This window comes from Falco punctatus (assembly GCF_963210335.1).
Source record: "Falco punctatus genome assembly, chromosome: 11".
Classification (NCBI taxonomy): domain Eukaryota; kingdom Metazoa; phylum Chordata; class Aves; order Falconiformes; family Falconidae; genus Falco; species Falco punctatus.
The window spans coordinates 33,625,251-33,646,662 of record NC_137591.1 but is presented as its reverse complement, the minus strand read 5'-3'; the positions used below and the strand labels follow the sequence as shown (position 1 = coordinate 33,646,662).

At 37.7% G+C, this 21,412-nt stretch overlaps 1 protein-coding gene across 3 annotated transcripts in view; it reads left to right on the top strand.

Moving 5' to 3' along the window:
• Positions 1-21,412, top strand: part of BRINP3 (BMP/retinoic acid inducible neural specific 3) — a 220,875-nt gene that overhangs the window by 115,623 nt on the left and 83,840 nt on the right. For all 3 annotated transcript variants that reach the window (XM_080407509.1, XM_080407510.1, XM_080407511.1), the window contains one exon: positions 9,220-9,410. In XM_080407509.1, the coding sequence (XP_080263635.1) occupies positions 9,220-9,410 (191 nt within the window). The remainder of the gene's footprint in view (positions 1-9,219; positions 9,411-21,412) is intronic.

Genomic DNA, 21,412 nt, shown 5'->3' with positions numbered 1-21,412 from the left:
GCTGCTGGGAAGCCCCTGTATTGTCACTCTACCCCTTTTAGAACTAGTCTTCACTTAACCGGTGTGACTAAATTTTCAAAATAGGATGATGAGATTTTGCCATGTGATTCCTATTAATATAATGGAATCTGCATCTCTAAATCCCCACAGCCTAATTTGGAAAAGGTAGCCCGATGTATCATTGGGATCCAGTCACTACATGGATTGAAGAAATCCAGTGAAGAGGCCTAATGTTCAAGAGAGAGCATAAATTGTTGTGAATGAAAGATAATTAGTACCTGTGATTACCCATCTAGACATTTCAAAATGAAATGACATTTTCAAAATGCAGTTTTATCCCTTGGTGGATGATTATATTAAAGATAATTCTGGTGATTGAGTATCCTTCCAACAGAACAGTCTTGTCAAAATCCTTTATTCACCTGAGGAATGGTTCTCTTTAATACATTTCATAACTGAATTTTTACCATATATTAAGGAAATGACACTCTTCCTATTCTCTTTTGGCTGATATCTGAGATCTTTAAGAGCTGAAATGGCTCACAGTAGCTTCCTTTTGGAAAAGACCATTCTAGAAACAAGGTGAACTTCTGTTTTGCTGTGGTTATTTCAAATAATAAAGAACTAATTCCTACCATTATTTTGGAAACTAGTGTTTCTACAGCAAATTCATTACCATTAGAATTTGAAGAACAACTTACATGTGTTGACCAGTGATTTGGAACAAAATTCCCAGAATTTCTTTTAATTACTCAGTACGTTTCATCCATGCTAAAAGTACACTTCTTATATATTACCATCGATTTTCTTGTGTATACAGCACATAGCACATCTGAACAGAAAAACTAACTGCAGAAGTGAAAGAAAATGTTTCTTAAAATATAAAGCTTAATAATTAAAGATTTGGCTGAAGCATGTATCCTAATGCAAGGATTATGCAATGGTAAAAATATTTTTTAGTATTATTAGCTATTTGCTGGTGACTAACTAACATAACTTTCAGTAGGAACCGCCATATGGTGAAATTCACTTTCAAGGTGAAATTGGGCCCAACAGCTCTGGGAAAACGAGAGTAGCTGCTCTTTAAAAGTAAAAGACACCAGTATGACACTGATCACAAAAGAGCTGCAGACATGACACCTTTTAGGAAGCGTGGCCCTAAGTAAAAAGTTAAACTCACGGGTATTATTTTTGAAGACACTTGAAAATTGTAGTGTGAACATTCGATATTGTCCCCACAGCCTCGGGTTTTGCTGCAGGGAAACTGGGGCAGGGTGCCCTTTTCTCATCCCTCTTCAGACCACCTCACAAAGGCCTTAAAATGCAGTAGCTGCCACACGCTTGGAAAAATTTTCCACACACAGAGAGTCAGTGTTGACTTCTGGGCTCTGCCAACACTTAATGAAGTCAAAGAGAGTTTTTATATCAAGTGTGATGGGTTTTGATTTAGGCCCCTAGCCTCAGTTTTTAGGCATGATTTCAGGCACACCTGCTGCCTTCCATTATCATTAGATGGGGGCTGAAGACTTCAAAAACTTGGTTCAGTTAAAATAATTACAGGGAATTAGAAATATCTAAGAATGCTTTCATGAGGTAGCTAATAACCCTATGCTTTCCTGTCTGTGTTAGTTCTCATTTCGGTGCTACATTGAATGGAGATTCCCAGAGATGCTGGTCCACACTTATAACATGTAATTATATTTTTCACTTTCAATAATGTATTCCTCCTTTTTCTTTAATTGAAAGTTGGTTTATTCAGAAACCTTTGTCACTTACGTAGCTCCTTAAAAGCAGAAGACCAAACTGTGTGTGCATAGTACTTTTATTTAATGAATCCCCAGTCATCTGTATTCATGGACATGGAAAGCTTGGCAAATGAACAATCCCGTGGTAAGATTTGTGTGCCTCTGTGACCATTTGGCTTTCATGAATATCCCTTTTTGACCATAAAGGGAACCCTTGCACATGGTTGTTTGTGATATGTTCCCAAATCTTTATTCACAAATGCAGATATATACTCCTCAAGGGCATTCTCAAACAAGAACTTAGGGAAGTTCTATTTTTCTTGTTGCCACAAGATAATGTGGAAAATTACATTTCTCACTGCTTCTGTTTCTTATGGAAATTTTATCTTCTTGTGACATAAACCAAATGTCCATAATGAGCAGCTTCAAGCTGCCTGACAGAAGGACCCTATGTAATCCACTGTTTGCACAGCAAATGCTGCATTGAGCAGTGGGTTCATGGGCGTGCTCACGTGCCGGTGCACAGGAGTAACTACTGCATCTACATTGACTATCTGCAGCGTCAAATCTGCAGGGAAAGGAGAGCAATGGCTGCTCATTTTTGTTAAATTTTGTGCACAAATGGGGATGCTCTGTTGGGCTGGGCCAGTACTAGGAGGTGAAGAAGTTTCCTCCACTCCTCTGTGACTACACATCTCCTGTTTGTGTTAGCAAAATTGCAAATTTACATAGCCCAGGCAACACTGACCAGAGCAGCTTTAGGGAAAAGGTAAGAAAGGACTCATACAAGGGAACTCTGTCCTTGAAGGTGAGAGAAGGCTCTACTGGACAAGTCCCCGAGCACCTCATTTAATCAGATTTGCTCTGAGCAGGGAATTGGACTTGATGACCGCCAGAAATCCCTTCCAGCCTAAATTATTTTCTGACTCTATGAATTGTGTTTCTAAACTCTTTAACAGCTTTCACCTAGCAATTCCAAAAAGCAAATGTCCTCATTTAAATGAGGGACAATACACAGTATTACTTTTTTCTCCTTTTGTTCTGCATTTACACTTTTCTGTTTTGCTAACATACAGCATGATGCAATTAAGGTCCAGCTTGCCAAATAATAAGCAAGAGCATTAGCTGCTGTACACTTTAATGGTTTACAAAAATTAGTGTACAGTGGTGAGCTTCAGAACTGGAAGTTATCATGAAGCCTAGGGCACCACTGTGGAATAAGTGTAGGAAGAGAAAAATATCAGTGGATCCTACTTCAAAGGCATTCACTATAATGCTGTTGCTATGTATAGATGTAAAGGCTACTCAGCCAACCAATAGGCTTGGCAATGAGAAAATTACAGATAACTAACATACTACAATGGAATGACAGGGCCTTCCAAGCTTTTGGGTGATGTGAGACTGATTTGCGTGCTTTGCAAGATGAAGATAGTGGACTTTGCAAATAAGTCCTACTTGCATCTGGAAACATGGTAACTGTTCTGTATAAACAAATTTGCAGGAGGTTGCCAAGGCTTCTTATGAAACTAGAACTTTTTTTAGGCAATTGGCTAAACGGTAATCTTGAGTGTTTGAGATTTATTTATTTTTGCTGTTATTGTCAGTTGTAATTGCTTAAAGTCTTCATTACCAGACCATCTATACACTTGCCTCTCTGGGTCACAAAATATCCCTTGATAATGTTGGAGTCTTTGAGAACAAAAAGAAACAGTTTGGTCTTGACAACAGACAATCTTAATGGGTGTCAGTAGATCAGCTTAACTGCGACCTCTTGTCATTCTCCTCTTCACTCATTACAGTCCCACAGGTGAGTTGGATAGTTACACCTATTCTATTCTACACACTGAATAGAGGGTCAGGTTTTCTGCTGCTGATTAATAGTCTTCTTAAGCAGTATATTACTCTCTGCACAGAGATGGGAAAAATTGTCAGGTGGTGTAAACCAGTGAATCTTAATAATTTATGAAAGATTTATGCTCGCACTAACTGCTGATATGACCTTTGTTTTTCTATAACAATTATTTCCATGTAAAAGACAAAATATTGGCAAATAAGGGAGGAGCATCCTGTCTCAAATGACTGATGTGAGAAAGAAACTTGAAAATTTAGCCTCAGGTTTGAAAACAAACACCCGCCCCACCTGTAACCCACCAGGTATATAAACTTTCCAGCATTTAAGATTATGGAAGCTAAGGGGAAAAGAAAAATGTAGAAATATATTTTCTTTCTTTTCTCTCCCCACTTAAAGAAGAAAAATTTTAAGTACTAAAACAGATTGTATGTATGGAATTAATGAGTACTTTACTCACTTGAACCACAGAAATGATACCACATCTGGCCTAGCATTAATTTATATGCTTTTTGAACCTGTGCAATTCCATTAGCATCTGCTTAAGTTTGGGAAAATGACCTGCTAAAACCTTAACAGTACATTCTGCTATCCATACATGAATAGATTTTCCACTAGCACTAAGCTATTTTTTTATAACAAAGGTATAACTTTTTTTATTATTATTATTATAATGCATTACAGCTATTGTAGCTGAGTGTTCTTGAGTGTTCTATTTAATCAGAAACTTTTGAGGCATTCATAGACCAAAGACCTTTATGCATTTGTAAAATACATATATGTATATAAAGACAGAGCTCTAGGTAGGTAACTGTCCATGGCGCTCAGATATATCTTCCTTTGAGTGTTCTCCTTTTATTAGTTTCCTCACTCTCTGACACGAAGTGATGGGTACTGCTTGGATCACTGCTTTTTCCTACCACTCCCCATCTACAGACAAAAATATGAAGCATCAAGGCATATGATCTTTTCATTGTTACAAAGATGTAGGTACAGGAGAACAATCTCTCAATAACTGAGTTAGAAAATGGCACTAAATATTTAAATCAAAATAATATGTGTTATTATGTATAACAAAATATATTTACTCCTTCAACAGATGGTTATATTTAGTTACAATTGTTACAGCGTTATTCCAACTCTACCATGTCAATGATTCTGTTTTGCATTTTTTACTTAAATAATTTGTGAAGATATTCTTAATATGTACACAAAATTAACTTCTAATTTCTGAATGCCATTTCTAAACTATTGTTTAGAAGTCTTCCACCTAAATGGCCACGGATGGGTTATGTGTCTAGGTAAATTCCTATATACCTGTTTTATTTTATGCTTTAGTTTTTGAAAAATGGCATGTAGAATATTTTTTTCAACTCAGGAGTTAGTTTAACTTATAAATATAAATAGTGGAAAGTATGTTTATACAAACCTAGAAAGAATTAAATATATAGGCTAAGTTATAAGCTAGCAAATTCCAGGGCTCAGGGGGACATTAATATATATTGTGCCAATGCCAGTCTATAGTGTGAATGTCAGTCTCCTGCCCCCCAGTGAGTATCTGTCAGTGACATCAGCTACATGGTTATAAAGCATCACTGTAGTGACTCTGGTAATTTTCTGAACTATTCATTGGATTATGTAGCATTGTTTTGAGCATGACCAAATGTTTTTGTGCTATTTCTTTTAAACCTGAGAAAGTGAAGTTAACTGACTCTTGAATTTTGTGAATTAGAGAGAATACAGCTGTGTGGATCCAATGCTGAATATTCATGTTTTCTTAGTATACACTGGCATTAATAATTTTCAGTTCTTAAAATTTATAACTTTGAACAGTTTTTTAAATCACACTTGCTTTTAGCTAATGCTTGGGTGTTGTCTTAGCCTATTTCATGGTGGCAGACTATAACCAGTAAAAAACCAAGACCCATCCATGTTTCAGATGTGACAGAGAAAAAAGAACTTAAAATGTTAATTATCTTCCACAAATTAAATACAAGCCAGTGATGTTACTTTATAAGCCCTGAGTTCTGAGTGTGAAAGGGATCCCTGTTACAGTTCTGCAGTGACATGGATGCCTGAGTGCTAACATATGAGGGAGTTCTCTGGGGTTTAATCCACTTTTTCTAGCAAGTGCTAAATCACCTCTGACAGATGAAAAACTTCCAGAAACTCTAAGATGTCTTTTGAGCAGGAAATATTTTTGAAATTTACCTGATTGCACTTGGTATTAGCATAGTGCCTGAGAAGACGAGTGATGAGCTAGGACCCGCTTGTGTGAGCTGCCCTACAAATGCGATGTAGAGACTTTTGAGGAGAAGGGGCTTCCGTCACAGTTGCACTGAAGGCCCCCATCACTCCAGCTATGTGCTTTCATCAGCCTTGGGAGATGTAATCTGATGTGATCTGAGTCAAAGTAAACATTCAAAATCATTTCAACCTGGTTACAGAGCATGAAAAAAGAAAACATATCTGTCACGGAGTGGGGATAGAGACGGCAGGGGTTGGGTGCTGGGGGATCCTGCCTGACAAAACACCCCCACCAGCAACTGCCACGGCAAGCATGGGATCAAGCACGACTAGGATAATAGGATGATGTGATAACTGTGAGGGAGTTCAGATGTTATTTTCCTGACATTTTCTAATCAAAGCAACATAATACTGTTATTTTTCAAGTTATTTTTTTGAAACAGGAGGTTTTATTGTAGTTCTGCTCTCCACCCCCCTGGAAAACAAATGGTTTTGAAGGGAACAAAAGTGAATAAACTCTGTTTTAATAATGAATCTTACCAGAATTCAGTTGACATAGAAGCAGTCCCACCGTCTCTACTAATAACTAATACAGACCAATCAAAAGAGTTTACACCAGAGCAAGATGGGGCGGCATGCTGGCTAATGAAACACAACAAACATAAAAAATAAATAAAATATTTTTCTCCGCTTTGCAGAGATTTTCTGCAACATTAAGGGCTTGTTTTCTTGTATCTTACAATTCATTATAAGCTATTTCCAGCGGAAAGCCAGTTGAGCTTGCAAAGGTCACTGTAAAATAAATATATTAACTAAGACCTCTGGAAAGGGGAAAAACGGGAGGGATCTCCTAGTGAAATTTTACACTTTATTTGCGCAGCCTGAACTGGTCACTGACACAGTATTTACCCCTGGGAGTTCTCATGTCGTCTGCTCTGGTATGACTGTGCCTTTATAGCTTCACAAACAGCTGCACCAAGCCTGTGGCCCCTGGCTCAGCTCTCAGCCCACTCCATCACTTTTCATTTCAGAAACATCTTTCACGCTGGCCAGAGTCACAAGGCAGGTTTAGAAGAGGCAGGTTTTATTGTGCGGGCACAGCTGAATGCCAGCAATGTTGGAACTTAGACCAGGTTTTGACGGCAAATTTCTCTTAGAGTACAAGTCATTAGACTTTGCTGTACTTTTCCAGCTCTGTACCCATGGCAGCTGGCATGGATGCAGCACGGTGTGAATAACGGCCCACCTGGCCACCGGGCCGTCAGCAACGCACGGCAGCGCAGCGTAGCAAACGGTGGTGCTCCAGTCTGCGCTAGTGCAACGTGCTCATACCTGCCCTGCCAAGCAACCGTAGGCTGCTTTGCAGGAGGTTTTGGCAGTAGTTAAATAAAATGCAAACCTATGTCTACTTATTAGAGCAGAGAGATTAGGTAACTGGATGGGGAAATCCTGTTACTTACGGAGGCTGCTGTAATTCCTGGTTCTTTGGAGTTCAGGAAATTAATCCCTGCTTTGATGACTGCATGCTCAAAAAAACGACCCATTATGAAACTGTAGGAGAAGAAGTATAAATATAGTGGTGAAAGCCGAGGTAGGCTCCAGCTGGAATAGCCAGCTGTCCTGGGCAGCAGCTGTCCCTTCCAGGACAAAATGAGCATACTGGACAAGCCTGGCAGGTCTAATTAGATAAGAGGCTCCTGGATAATGGCAGTTTTTCCTATGTGAGGTCTGAAAGGCCTGACTGTCCTCTGAATTTGTGAGGGATTGGGAAACACTGTAAGGTACATTGATTACCACGAATGCACTCTTTCTCCAAACAGAAATGAATTTTGCGAGTGGAGGTAGCTGTGTGTCGAATTTGTCAATAGATGTGGCCTCCTGCACAGAGGCACGCGCTCTTCATTTAGCATTGCTCACCACCAACATTATCGCCCTTTGAAGATGATGTCATGTTTTCATCCTACATATTATCCCTCTACAGCTATTACTTTTTGGCACATAAACCCATCCAAAGCTGGCATCCCACCCTCTGAATGGGCAAAATGCCACTGCAGCAGATGGGTGAGCAATGAAAGTAGCACGAGTGGCGAGGCAGACCCTATCTGGGTAGCTTCCTTTCCAAGAACAAGGGAATAACATTCAGTGGAGTCGTTCAGCACCTAAAATACAGGTATAATGATAGTATTCATTGGTTCTTGAGATTAATGTTGAAGAATGCAAGTCACCGAACACAGGCTGGGAAAGTCAGAAAAGTGTTTTTGTAGTTACTTTGGACATAAGTTGCACTGAAGAAAACACTGAGTTAAAAAATTACTTTTCTGATTCATTTTCTGAATTGAAGAGTTTTGCCTAAACACATTACTAAATGAACAAAGTCTTGATTGGTCTGAAACACAGGACAAAAATACCCATGGAATAAATTATAAACATGGAAAATTCCTTACAAATTTAACAGTATCAGTAGGTCTGATCTGGAATGGTTCTTAAGAACTTGTTTAGTTAAACAAGTGAGATTTTGCTTTGGCTTTGTTTTCAATAATCCTACAAAAATGAAAATGTCTAAATTCAATAGTATTTCTGCACATCTCTTTAAAGACAAAGAAAGTGATAAATCCACAGTGTAAGATGCTGGAGCTTCTCTTTGCTTTCAGAAAGACACCTCTGCTTTGGGAGTTAGGAAAGTGCTATTTATGTTTCCCCTTTTTAAAAGAAAATAGCTAACATTCTTTTAATATATTTTTATACTTTTCAGTTATATAAATTTTGTTTAAGGCAACTGTTTTATAAGGTTTCAGGCATTTTGGCATTGCTGAATTGATCAGACAACACAGGATTGCTCATAACAAGATTGTTTATAACAAGTTGTAATGAAGTATCTTCTGAAATCAGACATGATACATGTTTTAAAAGAAAGAAACATAATAATAATAAAAAGGGGGTCTCAGGTATTACCCTGGTTCCATTTTTTAAAATGCTAATGTTAAATACTAAAAAAGTTGAAGGTCTTAAGCAACTTTGGAAATAAACAAGTTTTATGCATGATTTAAATTGAATGTCTACAGAGTATCTCTCTGTTGTGGGTAAATAGGAGTTAGTATAGCAGATCTATGCCCAGTGTCATTGCATTTTAGGCATAAATAGTTCCTATTGTATAATTGTTATTCATATGAGGCACCAAACCATAAGAATAAATACCTAGAATAGTATCTGTTGTCCATGTGCTTAAGCACTGAAGTTTTTGCCTCTGCCACCAGGGAGGGATATCTAAACATTAGGCAACAGCCAGGGAAAACTTTGGCTTGCCACCTTCTTTCTGGCAAAATGAGACTTGCAGCAGATGTCCCTGATGAATGCTGTGCTTTCTGTTTCCCTGCCCAGGAGAGGAGTCACTCACAATTTTTGTGGACAAACGGAAGCTGAGCAAGAGGTCAGAGGGAAGTGATCCCAGCACCAACAGCTCTGCAGTGACTCTGGAGACCCTGCACCAGCTCGCAGCATCCTACTTCATTGACAGGGACAGCACGCTGCGCAGGCTCCACCATATCCAGATTGCCTCCACTGCCATAAAGGTAGGGGAAGCCCTCTAATACCGGCCTGCAGATATGTTTCTAGATTTACCAGCTTCTCCTCTGGAGAAAGGTGTTTTGATTAGTAAAAACAGATTTGTTAGCAGAACAATGCTTTTTGTTGTAAACTTTTTCGCCTGATTCAAAGCATTCAATTGATAATGAAGATTCTACTTTAAAAGAAGGTCTAACCCACTAAAGATGCTACTCTTGATGAGTGATGCATAATTTGAAGGATACAGATGGCCCTCATAGAACTGTTTCATCATTGAGACAATCTCTTTTACGTATGTACTCAGCAACTGCATTTATAGACAGACTTATGTTTGTGTACAGGAGAATACAGTTCCCTCATACTTTTCTTTTTTCTTTTTCTTCTTTTTTTAAACATAGTAATAGTACTCTTGTGAGTGCTGTTCTTTTGAGCAGCTCTCTAGCCTCATGTTGCTTGTTTGAAATAACTTCTCTCAGACCATTTCCAGCATTGGAGGGCAAATAAAATGTTAACTTGCAGTTGAATGTGCATTAATTATGAAGCTTTTAATGTAAAATATGATTGAGAATTCATTCCACTCATTGTATCTTTCCACTGGTAACTAAGGTCTTCATTAAAGACCATCTGGAACCCACTGCAGTTTCCCAGTACCTTAGCTGTTACTCGAGTAAATATAGATTTACTTCCTTGGGAGTGCCAGCACCCTTAGAGTGAGAAGGATGGAACTGGAATTTGTGGCTGGGCAGCACTTGCTCAGTTTGGCTGCTGGTACATGGAGCACATTCCCCCCGTCCCTTCCGTGGTGGGCTGGCGGTATGGCAGCTACCCCCAGCTCGGAGCTGGTCATCCGCAGGTGCAGGATGGTGTCTGGCTGCTTAGGCAGTACAGCTGAAAATGCAGCAGAACTGACAGAGTCCAATCTCAGTAAGGGCTACCCATCTGATCACAGAGTCTTGCTGCAGAACATCACACCACCCATCCATCTGATCTGACTAATTTTCATAATCTAGTTGTTTATCATGTAGACATACAGCAGCCCTTAAAACTAGGCTCCTTCTATGTCGATATAATTTATGACTGAAACCAGTGGTAACTGAAGTGATAGAACATAGAAATGTAGAGAAAACATGGTGTCTGAAAGAATTTTCGCTTTTCTATTCACTGAAAAATGTTTAAAGCAGATTTGTGTCACAATGCAGAATTCTACCCTGCTTGCTAACGATTTATGTAATGAACTTTCTGCGTGTCCGAAGGTTTTTACCAACAGTACAAAATGACTAAGTTTTCTCTCCCCCCTCTCACTGAGGTAGATACAAATGCAAGCTGTAGTCCATCAGCAAATCTGATTTGATTAATTGACTGCAGTAGTCTCTGGAAAATGGTTCTCACATCAGATGCAACAGTGCTGATAGGTGAAAGGCTCACTTTTTAGCTTGCTTCCATTGACAGACCGGGAGCATTTGCATTACAAATTTCTATTGTCAGAATGCTTAACTGAACAAAAAACCCTTTTCTGTTGAAAACTAGGAACACAAAAGCAGCCAGGGAAGGCATTTTTTTTGTTCTTCCCCTCCACAGAAATTTTAAATACTGTTGGTTTTTAACTAGATTCTAGATCGTTGGTGTAAATAGCATCTTTCAAAATAATTTCTTAAAACATAGATAGTGGCATCGGGGTTAGACCACCACTTTCCCTGGAGCTGCAGAGCCAGATCTCTGTGTTCAAGTGGATCAGCTTAAGGGCTGATTCGGGACAAGTGACCCCTGGGGAACCTGGGGACCAGGGTGGCTACCAGCCAGCTCTGTGCCTTCACCTGCTGGGCTGCTCCAGGGAAGAGAGCAAACCCTGTGCTTTTTACATCATAAAATACTGGGTAGGTTATTAAGTCACAGCACCTTTTGTGTCTGGCTTGCTCACCACAGGTCTGCTCAAAGCCTTCCTCTGCACAAGAGGTCGAGCTGGGGATTTGCAAAGGGAGTCCACGAAAAGCTTTCTCAGTTTACCATAACTCCTTTCTGACCAGCAAAGAAATCAAATATAAAAGTATTGGAACAGGTTTAGAAATCCCTGAAATTCTGAGTTTATATTAGAAGTTTTCCAAGTGATACATGATCATTTCTGGATTGCTGACTAGTTAACAACAACAAAAAAATCATGTTCAGAATCTATTTAGTATTTGATACTATCTTTTTTTTTTTTTTTTTCTTTCCTCCTGACTTACCTGTGGTTTTTGGTTATCTGGTTTGGGCATTGTAAATTGGTAGCACATTTATAAGATTTAACGATAATTTAGCAACAAAAATGTAATAAGAACATTATGGGAGGAAATATTCCCTTGTCCACAGGAGCGTGAAATAGTAAGGAAAAACTAAGCATGCAGTAGCAAAGGGGGTCTTGATACTACCTTGAAAGCTCCACCAAGGGGGGATTTCTGTAGGACAGGAAAGAGGATGGGCATTTCACAGAGCTGTAGCAGCAGTCAGCCGTATGCTAGGGTAGCAATGAACAGCTCATCCATTCACAAACCAGGGCTGTGTCTCCGTTTGACCATTCCGTTTCTAACGTTTCCAGCTTCTCTGTCTGGTGCTTCCTTAATAGATTAAGGAAGAGGAATCCATGAATTCTCTTGAGTTACAGAACCAAGTCAACAACAGATCAAATATTCGGTGAGAATGATCAAGTTCAATTAGTCTTCTCAGGAAAAAAAAAAATTGCCAGCAATAAATATGTGTTTTCACAAATTCTAAGTTCTCTTTGGAAGGTAACACATAGTGAAACGTTTTCCTCCTTTATGTAATCAAAACAATTAATCCTTGAGCACTTCTTACATTCTTCATTCAAATTCATTGAGATATGTGATAGCTGATTCTTTTTTTTTTCTTACAGGCCTTGATACATTGTTTTGTGGGACTGATGCAGGAAGATAATACTTTGATAAATTTTATAATTAAGTTTTTCTATCAAATCGCTAAGTTATGTCACAGAGAAAGGAAAGCATTGAGAAGGGAGAAGTGAGAATTAACATTAATATCTTCATGTTTAATTCTTACTTATCTAGTGAAAACCAGTACCATTTAGAGCAAAATATATTAAAGTGCAACACGAGGAAAGGAGTGAGAGAGGTGTATTTGATGAATCAAGTTTCTTAATCAAATTTGTTTGTAATCAAGTTTGTTAGCTGTGACATAATTATCCTTGAAAATAACATGAGTAAAACAGATTGAGGCTTCACATTAATCACATAGACAACACATTGTTTATTCCATATTATAAAAGGTAAAATCACCATGTTACAACATTTTCCAGTTGGAAACCAAACGTCCATGGGAGCTACCCAGAGACTGTATCAATATTTAACTTTTTTAAAAGTCCCCGATACATACATTCTTTCAATATTAATTTAATGCATGCATTTTAGTGTGAGTGGTTAGGCTCATATGCTAAATCAACAGTTTGCAGCCTCAAGGGCCTCATTGGAAACTCACCAAGCGCCTGAGGGCTGCATCTAATTTGCATATACATTTACATGAATGTACATCCTGTTGTGTTTGAAATATTACAGATCCAACATTACTTCCTTTGCATGCTCATTTTAGAAGCTTTTTCCTATGAAAATTTCTCTTCAGATGCACTGATGACTGTTAGCTCTCCCTATTAACATCCCTATTATGATGATGGGGTATGCTCTCCTCTTGTTTAATAAAATCCTGTACAGTCATGGAAGCAGAATACAAATAAAGTCAGCAAATGTTTTTCTTTCCCTGTGTGGTATCTTTAATGAGCTCTCCATTATCTACCTCAGCTCTTCCAGCTCAGTGTCGTTCTGGCTTCTGTACAGCCATGCTAATTTTGCACCTCTTGAAGATCTACCCACAGCTGGAGGCCCAGGGGAAGGTGAAATGGCCTGAGACCTAAGACTATGCAATGACCCTAATCCATATGACTGACTCCCTTCCTTTGCTGATTGACGGATGGTGTGAACAAGACATGAAGGTCACAAGTTACTGTAGCATCTACAGTGATTCTGACAACACGTCCTGTCATTGCCCACTGGCAGAATGACATTGGTGTACCACCCTGAGATCGTGCATTCACACTCTTAAAAACTAATTAGGAGACTTTTCCAGTGGTGGGTAGGTGGAAGAGGGCTATGCATAGTACATCTAGGTTTCATTCTGCTTTCTGACTCTATGGTTGACAGCAGTATACCCCTACTCAAATGACCCTGATTCCTGTTCACCAAAAGCCATAATTCCACCACTGTCACTAATAAACTTCTGCACTAATTCCAAATAATTGTGCAGAACACAGAAGGAACACATTGGTTACACAGTAAATTAAATATTATTGCATATTTTTACTGCATTCTGCAAAAGGATAAACACATTTGTGTTAGGCAAGTATAATATCGCCATTAATAAAGTGTTACAGTAATTGTGTTGTGGAGGATATCTTCTTCCATTCCAGAATACATTTTCTTTCAAGGGAGTTGGGTCAGGTGAATACAGTGCAGGTGTTATCTTAAGGTTCAAGCAGCTGTGGGACAGACACAGTGCAACAACAGAACAGGAGGCAACAGAACAGAGGCATAAATTGAATTTTCCACCAGCTATTTACAGCCACATTAGAGCCCATTTATTCCATCTGAGTGAGAAAGAATAAACATCCTTGAGAATGTGCCCTCTAATTTCAATTAAATTTTATTGTGCTATTTGGTTTTTGGTTGGGTGGGTGGTTTTTTTCTTTTTTTTTCTTTCTTTTTTTTTTTTTTTTCAATGAAAGAGTAAAGCACTTTGGTTGTCTCTGAAAACTTTAGATTATGAATAGTTTCCAAGAACAGGGCTCTATTGTGATGGTAACTATATCTGATTATGTATAATTAACCCATGAATGACTCATGGTGAGGTGTTAGACAGGAAAGTGTAATTAAATTAGTTTCTTACTCAAAACTCAGACTGGACTACAGACTTTTTTTTTCTTTCTTTTTTTGTTTTGCCTGGAAAAGCTTTCTCGCTTCATTTTTTTCTTTCATACCTCATGCTGGAATGTGTTTTTCTGTGGATTCAAGTAATTGCTATAATCAAAATAGAAATGCTGAAATACTAAAGCTTTGCACTATTGTCAGATTTCTGCCAAATTCAAAATGTAAATAGTTTTCAGAATTTTGTATAAGCAGCCAAATTTTTTAAGCTTTTGAAATCTGGATCGTGAATCCTTCTTCCTTCTTCCTCACTTCCCCATTAATTTTGTGGACAGGATTTAAGACTATAGCTGAGAAACCTTGCAAATGTCCAAAACTTGGGAAGCTCAAAAAATTGTGCACAGCAGGATCTTCAAGTTGCAGAATCAGAGTTTGAAATGTTGGGTTGGAAAGACCTGTAATATCAGGTTTTGATATGTTTTGACTACACTGAAGAAATTAAATAGTCAATCTAAGTTTAATTAAAGAAATCTAGCTAACTAAAAGCTAGAAATGACCATAACTTTTCAAAAATCGGTGCTTCCCTATTGTGTTGGTGTGGTGACATTACTTATGCATGTCAAGGAAAAAACACAGCACAGATTTTCAAGGACAGGTATTGCTCAGCTCCATTATAAAACTCTAAGTTCTCCACTACCTAAGGAAATCAAATTGCCTTCATGCAAGACCAAATCTTGCAATTTTTCACAGAGGGAGTTAAAAATTAAGGTTTTCAGGAAATACATAGAGATTGTGCTACCAAATCTTTATCTTGATGTGGTAAACTCGCATGAAATTTTTGTGAGAATTGAATTCTTTTGCAAGTTATTTTGAAAGTCTCACTCATCATTAAAAGCTTCACAAAATCAGCTCACTATTTATATGGTTATGTATGTATTTCTAAACTTAAATTTGGGTCTTCAACTAACCTTACCAGAGGAACTGGGACCTGCAGTTAAACATCTATCTATTTTCCATTACATTTTGGGCATAATCTATCTCCTAAGGGTCTTTCAGTAATCTGGATTGAACTGCAGATTTGGATAGGTAAGTTTAGACAGCTGGGATCAAAATGCTGAGGTGGTGGTGCTTGAGCCTGGCTAAATCATGCCACAAAGCACCATGCAGAGGCTGTGTGCTAGTATAGTGCATGGTGCTAACACCAGTACGAAGTGACACACAGGACACGGCCAGAAAGCTGCACCACCACAGTGCTATGCCCAGGCAAATACATGGTGTTTCTCCAGGGGTTTCTTTGCTCAGGAGCAGCAGAGTTCCACAGCTATATCCCTTCCTTTTTCTGAAGCTAGACCAATTTCAGGTAACTAAGAAGTCTCTGTACCATCTTCTACTGTGCAGCACACAATTTGTGTTTGTCTCATTATAAAGTTGAAATACATGAGGTTTTATACATTAATGTCTGGGAACTGTTGGAGATCTTTGGATCAAATTCATCATAGGTAAAACAAAATCTTCTGGCTGCCATGTGTGGACTGTTAAGTAACTGTAAGAATACACCAGTTGTAAAGGTTAGGGACTTATTATTCAGGATTTGAAGGTGATGATATTAAAAACAACTTTAATTCATTTGGACAGTTGAGTTTTAATTAAATTGAAACTCCAGGGCTGCTTTCTCTAAAAGGTAATGTAGAGGTCAGCTCTTCAGCTGGTGTAAAACAGCACAATTCCTTTGAGAATCTGGCCCTCACTATTCCAAAGAGTGAGAGAGAAGGGGGAGGGGAAAAGAGACCAGCAAGTTAATGCAGTAACATGTTTTACTAAACACTCTCAGAATGCATACTCAGCAACATAATTGACACGATACATCACAGCAGCTGCAGTATGACACTAGTAAAAGGATGTGTTTTAGCAGCCTCTAATACAAGCTATTCTGTCTCATTATATTTTCAGCAATGTGCATAGAGGAGTAATGAGTGCAAGAAGTTATAACCTCGCCAGCTAGTTGGTAACACAGCATGAAATGCTTTCAAATCAACAAAATAGCACATAATAGAGATGCTAGGATAGGCATTTTGGAAAGACTTTAGATAACTATTCTACCCTTAAAAAAAACCCAACAACACAAAAGAACAACAAAAAAAGGATAGACCATATGACACGATAGATCATAACAAATATAAGGACTTTGTTACATCAGTTATGTAATTTAGTAAAGAGAGAAGCATAAAAACAACCCCAAGAAAATAAAGACTACCAAACCATAAGCAGGTTATAAATATACATGTGTAAACAAGAGACCTTAACAGCACTCACACAACACTTGCCATCACAGTTGTCAAAAACCTATAAACAATTCAGACTGTAGTTTCTTAAATGTTTCATGTTCTTTTTTTTTTTTTTTTTTTTCCCCTTAAAAAGTGAAACTAAAGCAAATAAGCCCAGAAAACAGAAGGGTTTTAATATTGAGAGATCCACAGTGAACATATTGAACAATGCAGTCGGAGCAGAGCATTCCAGCACTAAGTTGGAGGCACTCAGATTTGTATGGATCTTCATTTGGTCTGTGTTCTGGCTGTGGAGTGGCTTGTGCATGGGTTGAGACACTTCAGCACTTGCCATCTCCTCCACTCTCTAATTGACAGCTACTGCCTGCCAGCAGGTCAGAAAATGTCAAGCAAGGACTATAAAATTCACAGAACATTTCCCTACCTCTGAACCCTAAGAAATATGAGGTAGCATGTATCAACAACATATATGAACACAAAGGTCAGATTTGGAGGAATATCTCAGGGTAATAGAGACTCAGAGTCAAGAAGAAATAAGCTCAGAGAATAATAAAAGGCTGTTGCAAGGTTTCAGTGTTCATATTATGTTTCCTATGGAATGTAGAATTTATACCCATAATAATTTTCATATGTTTTGCTGTTGTAGATTATGATTCAAACTGAAGTCATACTCTTCAATCTATTAATGTAATGGTGTCCCTCCCCCCCCCAAAAAAAAAAAAAAAATAAAAAAAATATCTTTAATGTGAGAATCCTTTAAAGGTAACTGAGAGGTACATCACTGCTGTCTTCTGCAGCTCACAATTATTTCTACCTGTAGGGCTTCTCACAGTATTTCAGCAGGATTTACATTTCTGACAGCAGAACTATGATGTAATCTCTAAGACAATAATGCTTGTAATGCCTATATATGTTGTTGCAGAAGCTGGGTTTAAGAAAAGTTTTGTTATTTATCCAGGAGACTTCCTATAGTATTGAGTGATTATTGTAGTGTTTTCAGATCTTTAATGTCTGAAAGGTTGGTAGTTTCAGCTCTGTTCTACAGAGTTTATTGCTGAATCAAGTGTACAAAATAAAAAGTGTTTCTAATTTTGCATGGTGAGATTCTGACCTTATATATATACATTTCTTCACATATATATTGCTGTCATTAAGATCCGGATTTTCTGCATTCAACCCCAACCATCATCTTGCTAATTTATCAAACTATTTTTTTGCTCTTTCTCTCTCTAGATTACACAAATTAACCCATTAATTCCCAGGGAATAGTTAATATGTTTCATGGTCTTTGGGTAGTTTTCCTTTTATTTTTGTTAAAAGTAATATAAAAATAATTAAAAGGAGGGAGAAATCATAAAGTAACTATAGTGTCACAGTTATACTGGTTCATAATGTTCCAACATTTATAATAATTCCACTAAATAGAGGATATTGGTATACAGTTTCCTACCTAGTGTATAGATTTACAAGGAAATATAATTGTATCTTCTCCAGGAGTACCTAGAGGCTTGAAAATGAAAAACCATTCCATGTTTTTCCTTCAACTTTTCGTTAAGTCCTTAATGTGTAAAAATAAGTAATGATAAAATGTTGCAGATAACAGAGAAAATCAGTTGAAGAGGACCGTTACAATATTTTTTCTGTCATATTTTAGTCTATTTAAGTAGACTTTATTCTTACTCAGATTCTCTGAAATATGACATTGACAGCAATACTGAGCCACGCGTATCATTGTAAGAAATAAATGCCCTATATTCCCTCAAGCATAGCAATTGATGTACTTGGTTAAAGTATAATGTTAAAACATGTGGGTCTGCTTTTTTTCTTCTTTTTTTTTTTTTTTTTAGGATACGCAAGAGGACTGAAGCATTATGATTTTAATCTATGTTTGAAAATTTTCATTTGGTCATAAACCCCAATATATTAAAAATAAACCTGTAGAAAGGAGTTGGTATATTGCACAAGGAGGAGGGTAAAGTATCATACTGTTTTTTCTTGATGTAAAGGACAAAGGCATTTCACTTCTTAAACTCCACAGCATCAGGAGATTACAATGCTAAAAAAAAAGCAATAAGGAAAGTTACTTAACATAATAGAATCGAGTTTATCAACTTTGATGTTAGTTTACACTGGGCAGGATCTGTCCTTACTTGATGAAAATACAAAAAGCTGGCAAGTCGATAGTGTATGATATAAAGAGTTACATACTACTATCACAGGACAATAGCTTAGAAAGAGTTACGCACTACATACAAGATAAACATTCTAATAACACTCACTTTTTGTGTGTTCATTAAAACTTTAAGGGATATAATGAAAATATAGTTTGGCACCCACACCTTCCCAGTTCTCATTCACTAAAGGCAGTTTCTGCCATCTCCAGACTTTTGAGAATTATATGTTATTTTTGAGAGTAAATATAGACACACTGGAAGTTTCTACATTTAAGAGTGGGCACAACCAAAACCATCTCAGACCTTATGCTACATGGGTCTCCACCTGACTTGTGCATATTTGACAGGACTTAGGTGTAAAGGGAATGATTTTTTTTTGCAAGTATTTTGAAAGCCCAAATCTGAAATATCAGACTGTATACAGAACACAACTACCAACGCTCATTTCCAATAAATTTTCACTGAAATGAGAAACCTGGGTTCAGACCCTTTTTCCTATCTGTAACAGACAGGCAACAGAACTGTCTGGAATACAGTTAGTTTCAGAGGGAATAAAAAGGGGAATTTATTCTATTTTGGTAAAAGCATTGGGAGTTTATGTTTTATTTTTAACCAAACATTTTTATTTCATATGGTTATTTACTTGCAGATTTGTTTTTTTTCCTCCAGCATTGCCTTTCACAGTGATTTTCGGTTTTATCTAGAATAGTGCTCATTATCACAGCTGCAAGTTTTCTGTAAAAACTGTTGCCTGAAAAGTTATTTTTCTCTACGTGCATATAGTTAATTACTAAAATAATTTGTTGGTTCATAGTAGAGAGTTCTAGGTAGAACTGTGTGATTATTTATATCTTAATCAAATATACTCTCAGGTTTGGTGTATTTACCCTCACCTCGGGCTTGCAGGAAGCTGACCTAACGCAGCAAACTCACATCCCAAATAACCTGGCTCCTTTCCCAGCCCAGCCTGCAAACACTGATGGTTCTGCATTCCAGACTAGCAGCTGGAATAGAAATAGGGAGACTTGGGAGATTTTTTGCGATGAGTATTTTCCATATGAAGACTAAGCATGGTAAATGAGGACCAACTTTATTCCTTCCTGACCGCTGCAGTTTAAACTGTTGCAGACAAGCCCTGCAATATTTCTTTAACTTTCAGCTCTGCAGTGAATTCAGAAGCAGTTTGGATGACAGTGAGCCAAAATATGACTAAGATTTCCTACATCCTGCAAGAATCTCAGAAGTCAAGCTCTCAGAGCTGCTTGTATAATATAAAAAGCTGTGGCTCGTTTGTCAAAGCAAGCACCTAAAACTCATGAGTCTTGCAGTGAGTTCCTGGGCTCTTACATTAGCTTTGATTATGAGCATTGCTCCTTTAACTCACTTAAATGGTTAGAAAACATCAGCATCTGTGTGCTTCAGAATAGATTCAACAGTAAGTCCTTTGTGGTTTACTACTCTTTAGCTAGTTTGGTGTTGGTCCTTGACTGGAGTTTCAAGTGCAATTGCAAATAAATAGTTGAAGATGCTTTTTGCTATGCAATAATGAACAAGCAACATGCACTTTTAGTTCAAAAGGTAAGTACCAGAGATTTTCTTAATCCTAAATCTATTATAATATATACAGTGAACACGTTTGCCAGTCTTATTATCCCACTTTGAGTGCGAGTCATATAATCTGTAGCCTTGCACTATGCATGATATACATATTTACTGCAGCAATATCTGGAATCAGATTCCAGTCTCAGGTGTTCTTTCCATGTCTTTTCATAAATTTGTGAGATTTAAAAATGAAGACTGGCTTTTGCTACGGATTAAACTACACAATATTAATGGAACAGCACAATCAATCAAAGTTACAGAGCAATACACCTGAACTAGTCACCCAGCACTGAGGAAGCATCCATATGAAACGAAGTTCAGAGCTTCAGTATAAAGTTGCTTTTTTTTTTCTAAAACAAGTTTAGTCAAGCTTTTCCCTTTAGTTTGAACATCTGATAGGGTTTAATAATTAAGTTAGAGATCAGAGATAATTGTTTATGCTGCAGGTAGGCCTCCAAATATGCAGGAAAACATGTGAAAACCAGTAGCATAAAAGTAAGAGTTTTGCAACACCATAAATTGAGAGTTGGCAGTACCAATGAGACAGAAAGGGCAAATGGGTTACAATCGATTTACCAGAGGGAATAAATAGGTGGCAAGTAATGAGGATACAACCTAAAAATACATCCCTAGAAACATATACGTGACCCAGGCAGAGAGCAAGCCAGCAGACATACACATTGTGGACAGTAATGTGATTTCTTTTGAGAGGTTAGAATGACAGTCCCATAAGGGGTAGTTTGACTGGAGCGTGGTAAAATAAAACGGACGTTCAACATGTCGTGCTGCAGATGTCACAGTGACTGAGGTGCAGAGTGTTAGGAGCTGTAGTGGTATGGACAGTGAAAATAAATCAGGAGTCTACATGCACTCTAGGGGAAGAAATATAAGATCTGGGTATAGCTGAAATTAGTAAATTTTTAGAGATATTACTGAAAAGATATTGCAACTAAGTGTTAGAATTGCACAGGAATAAATAATCATAGGTAGGAGCTCCATGGAAAATCTGGATCTTAATTACCTGCCC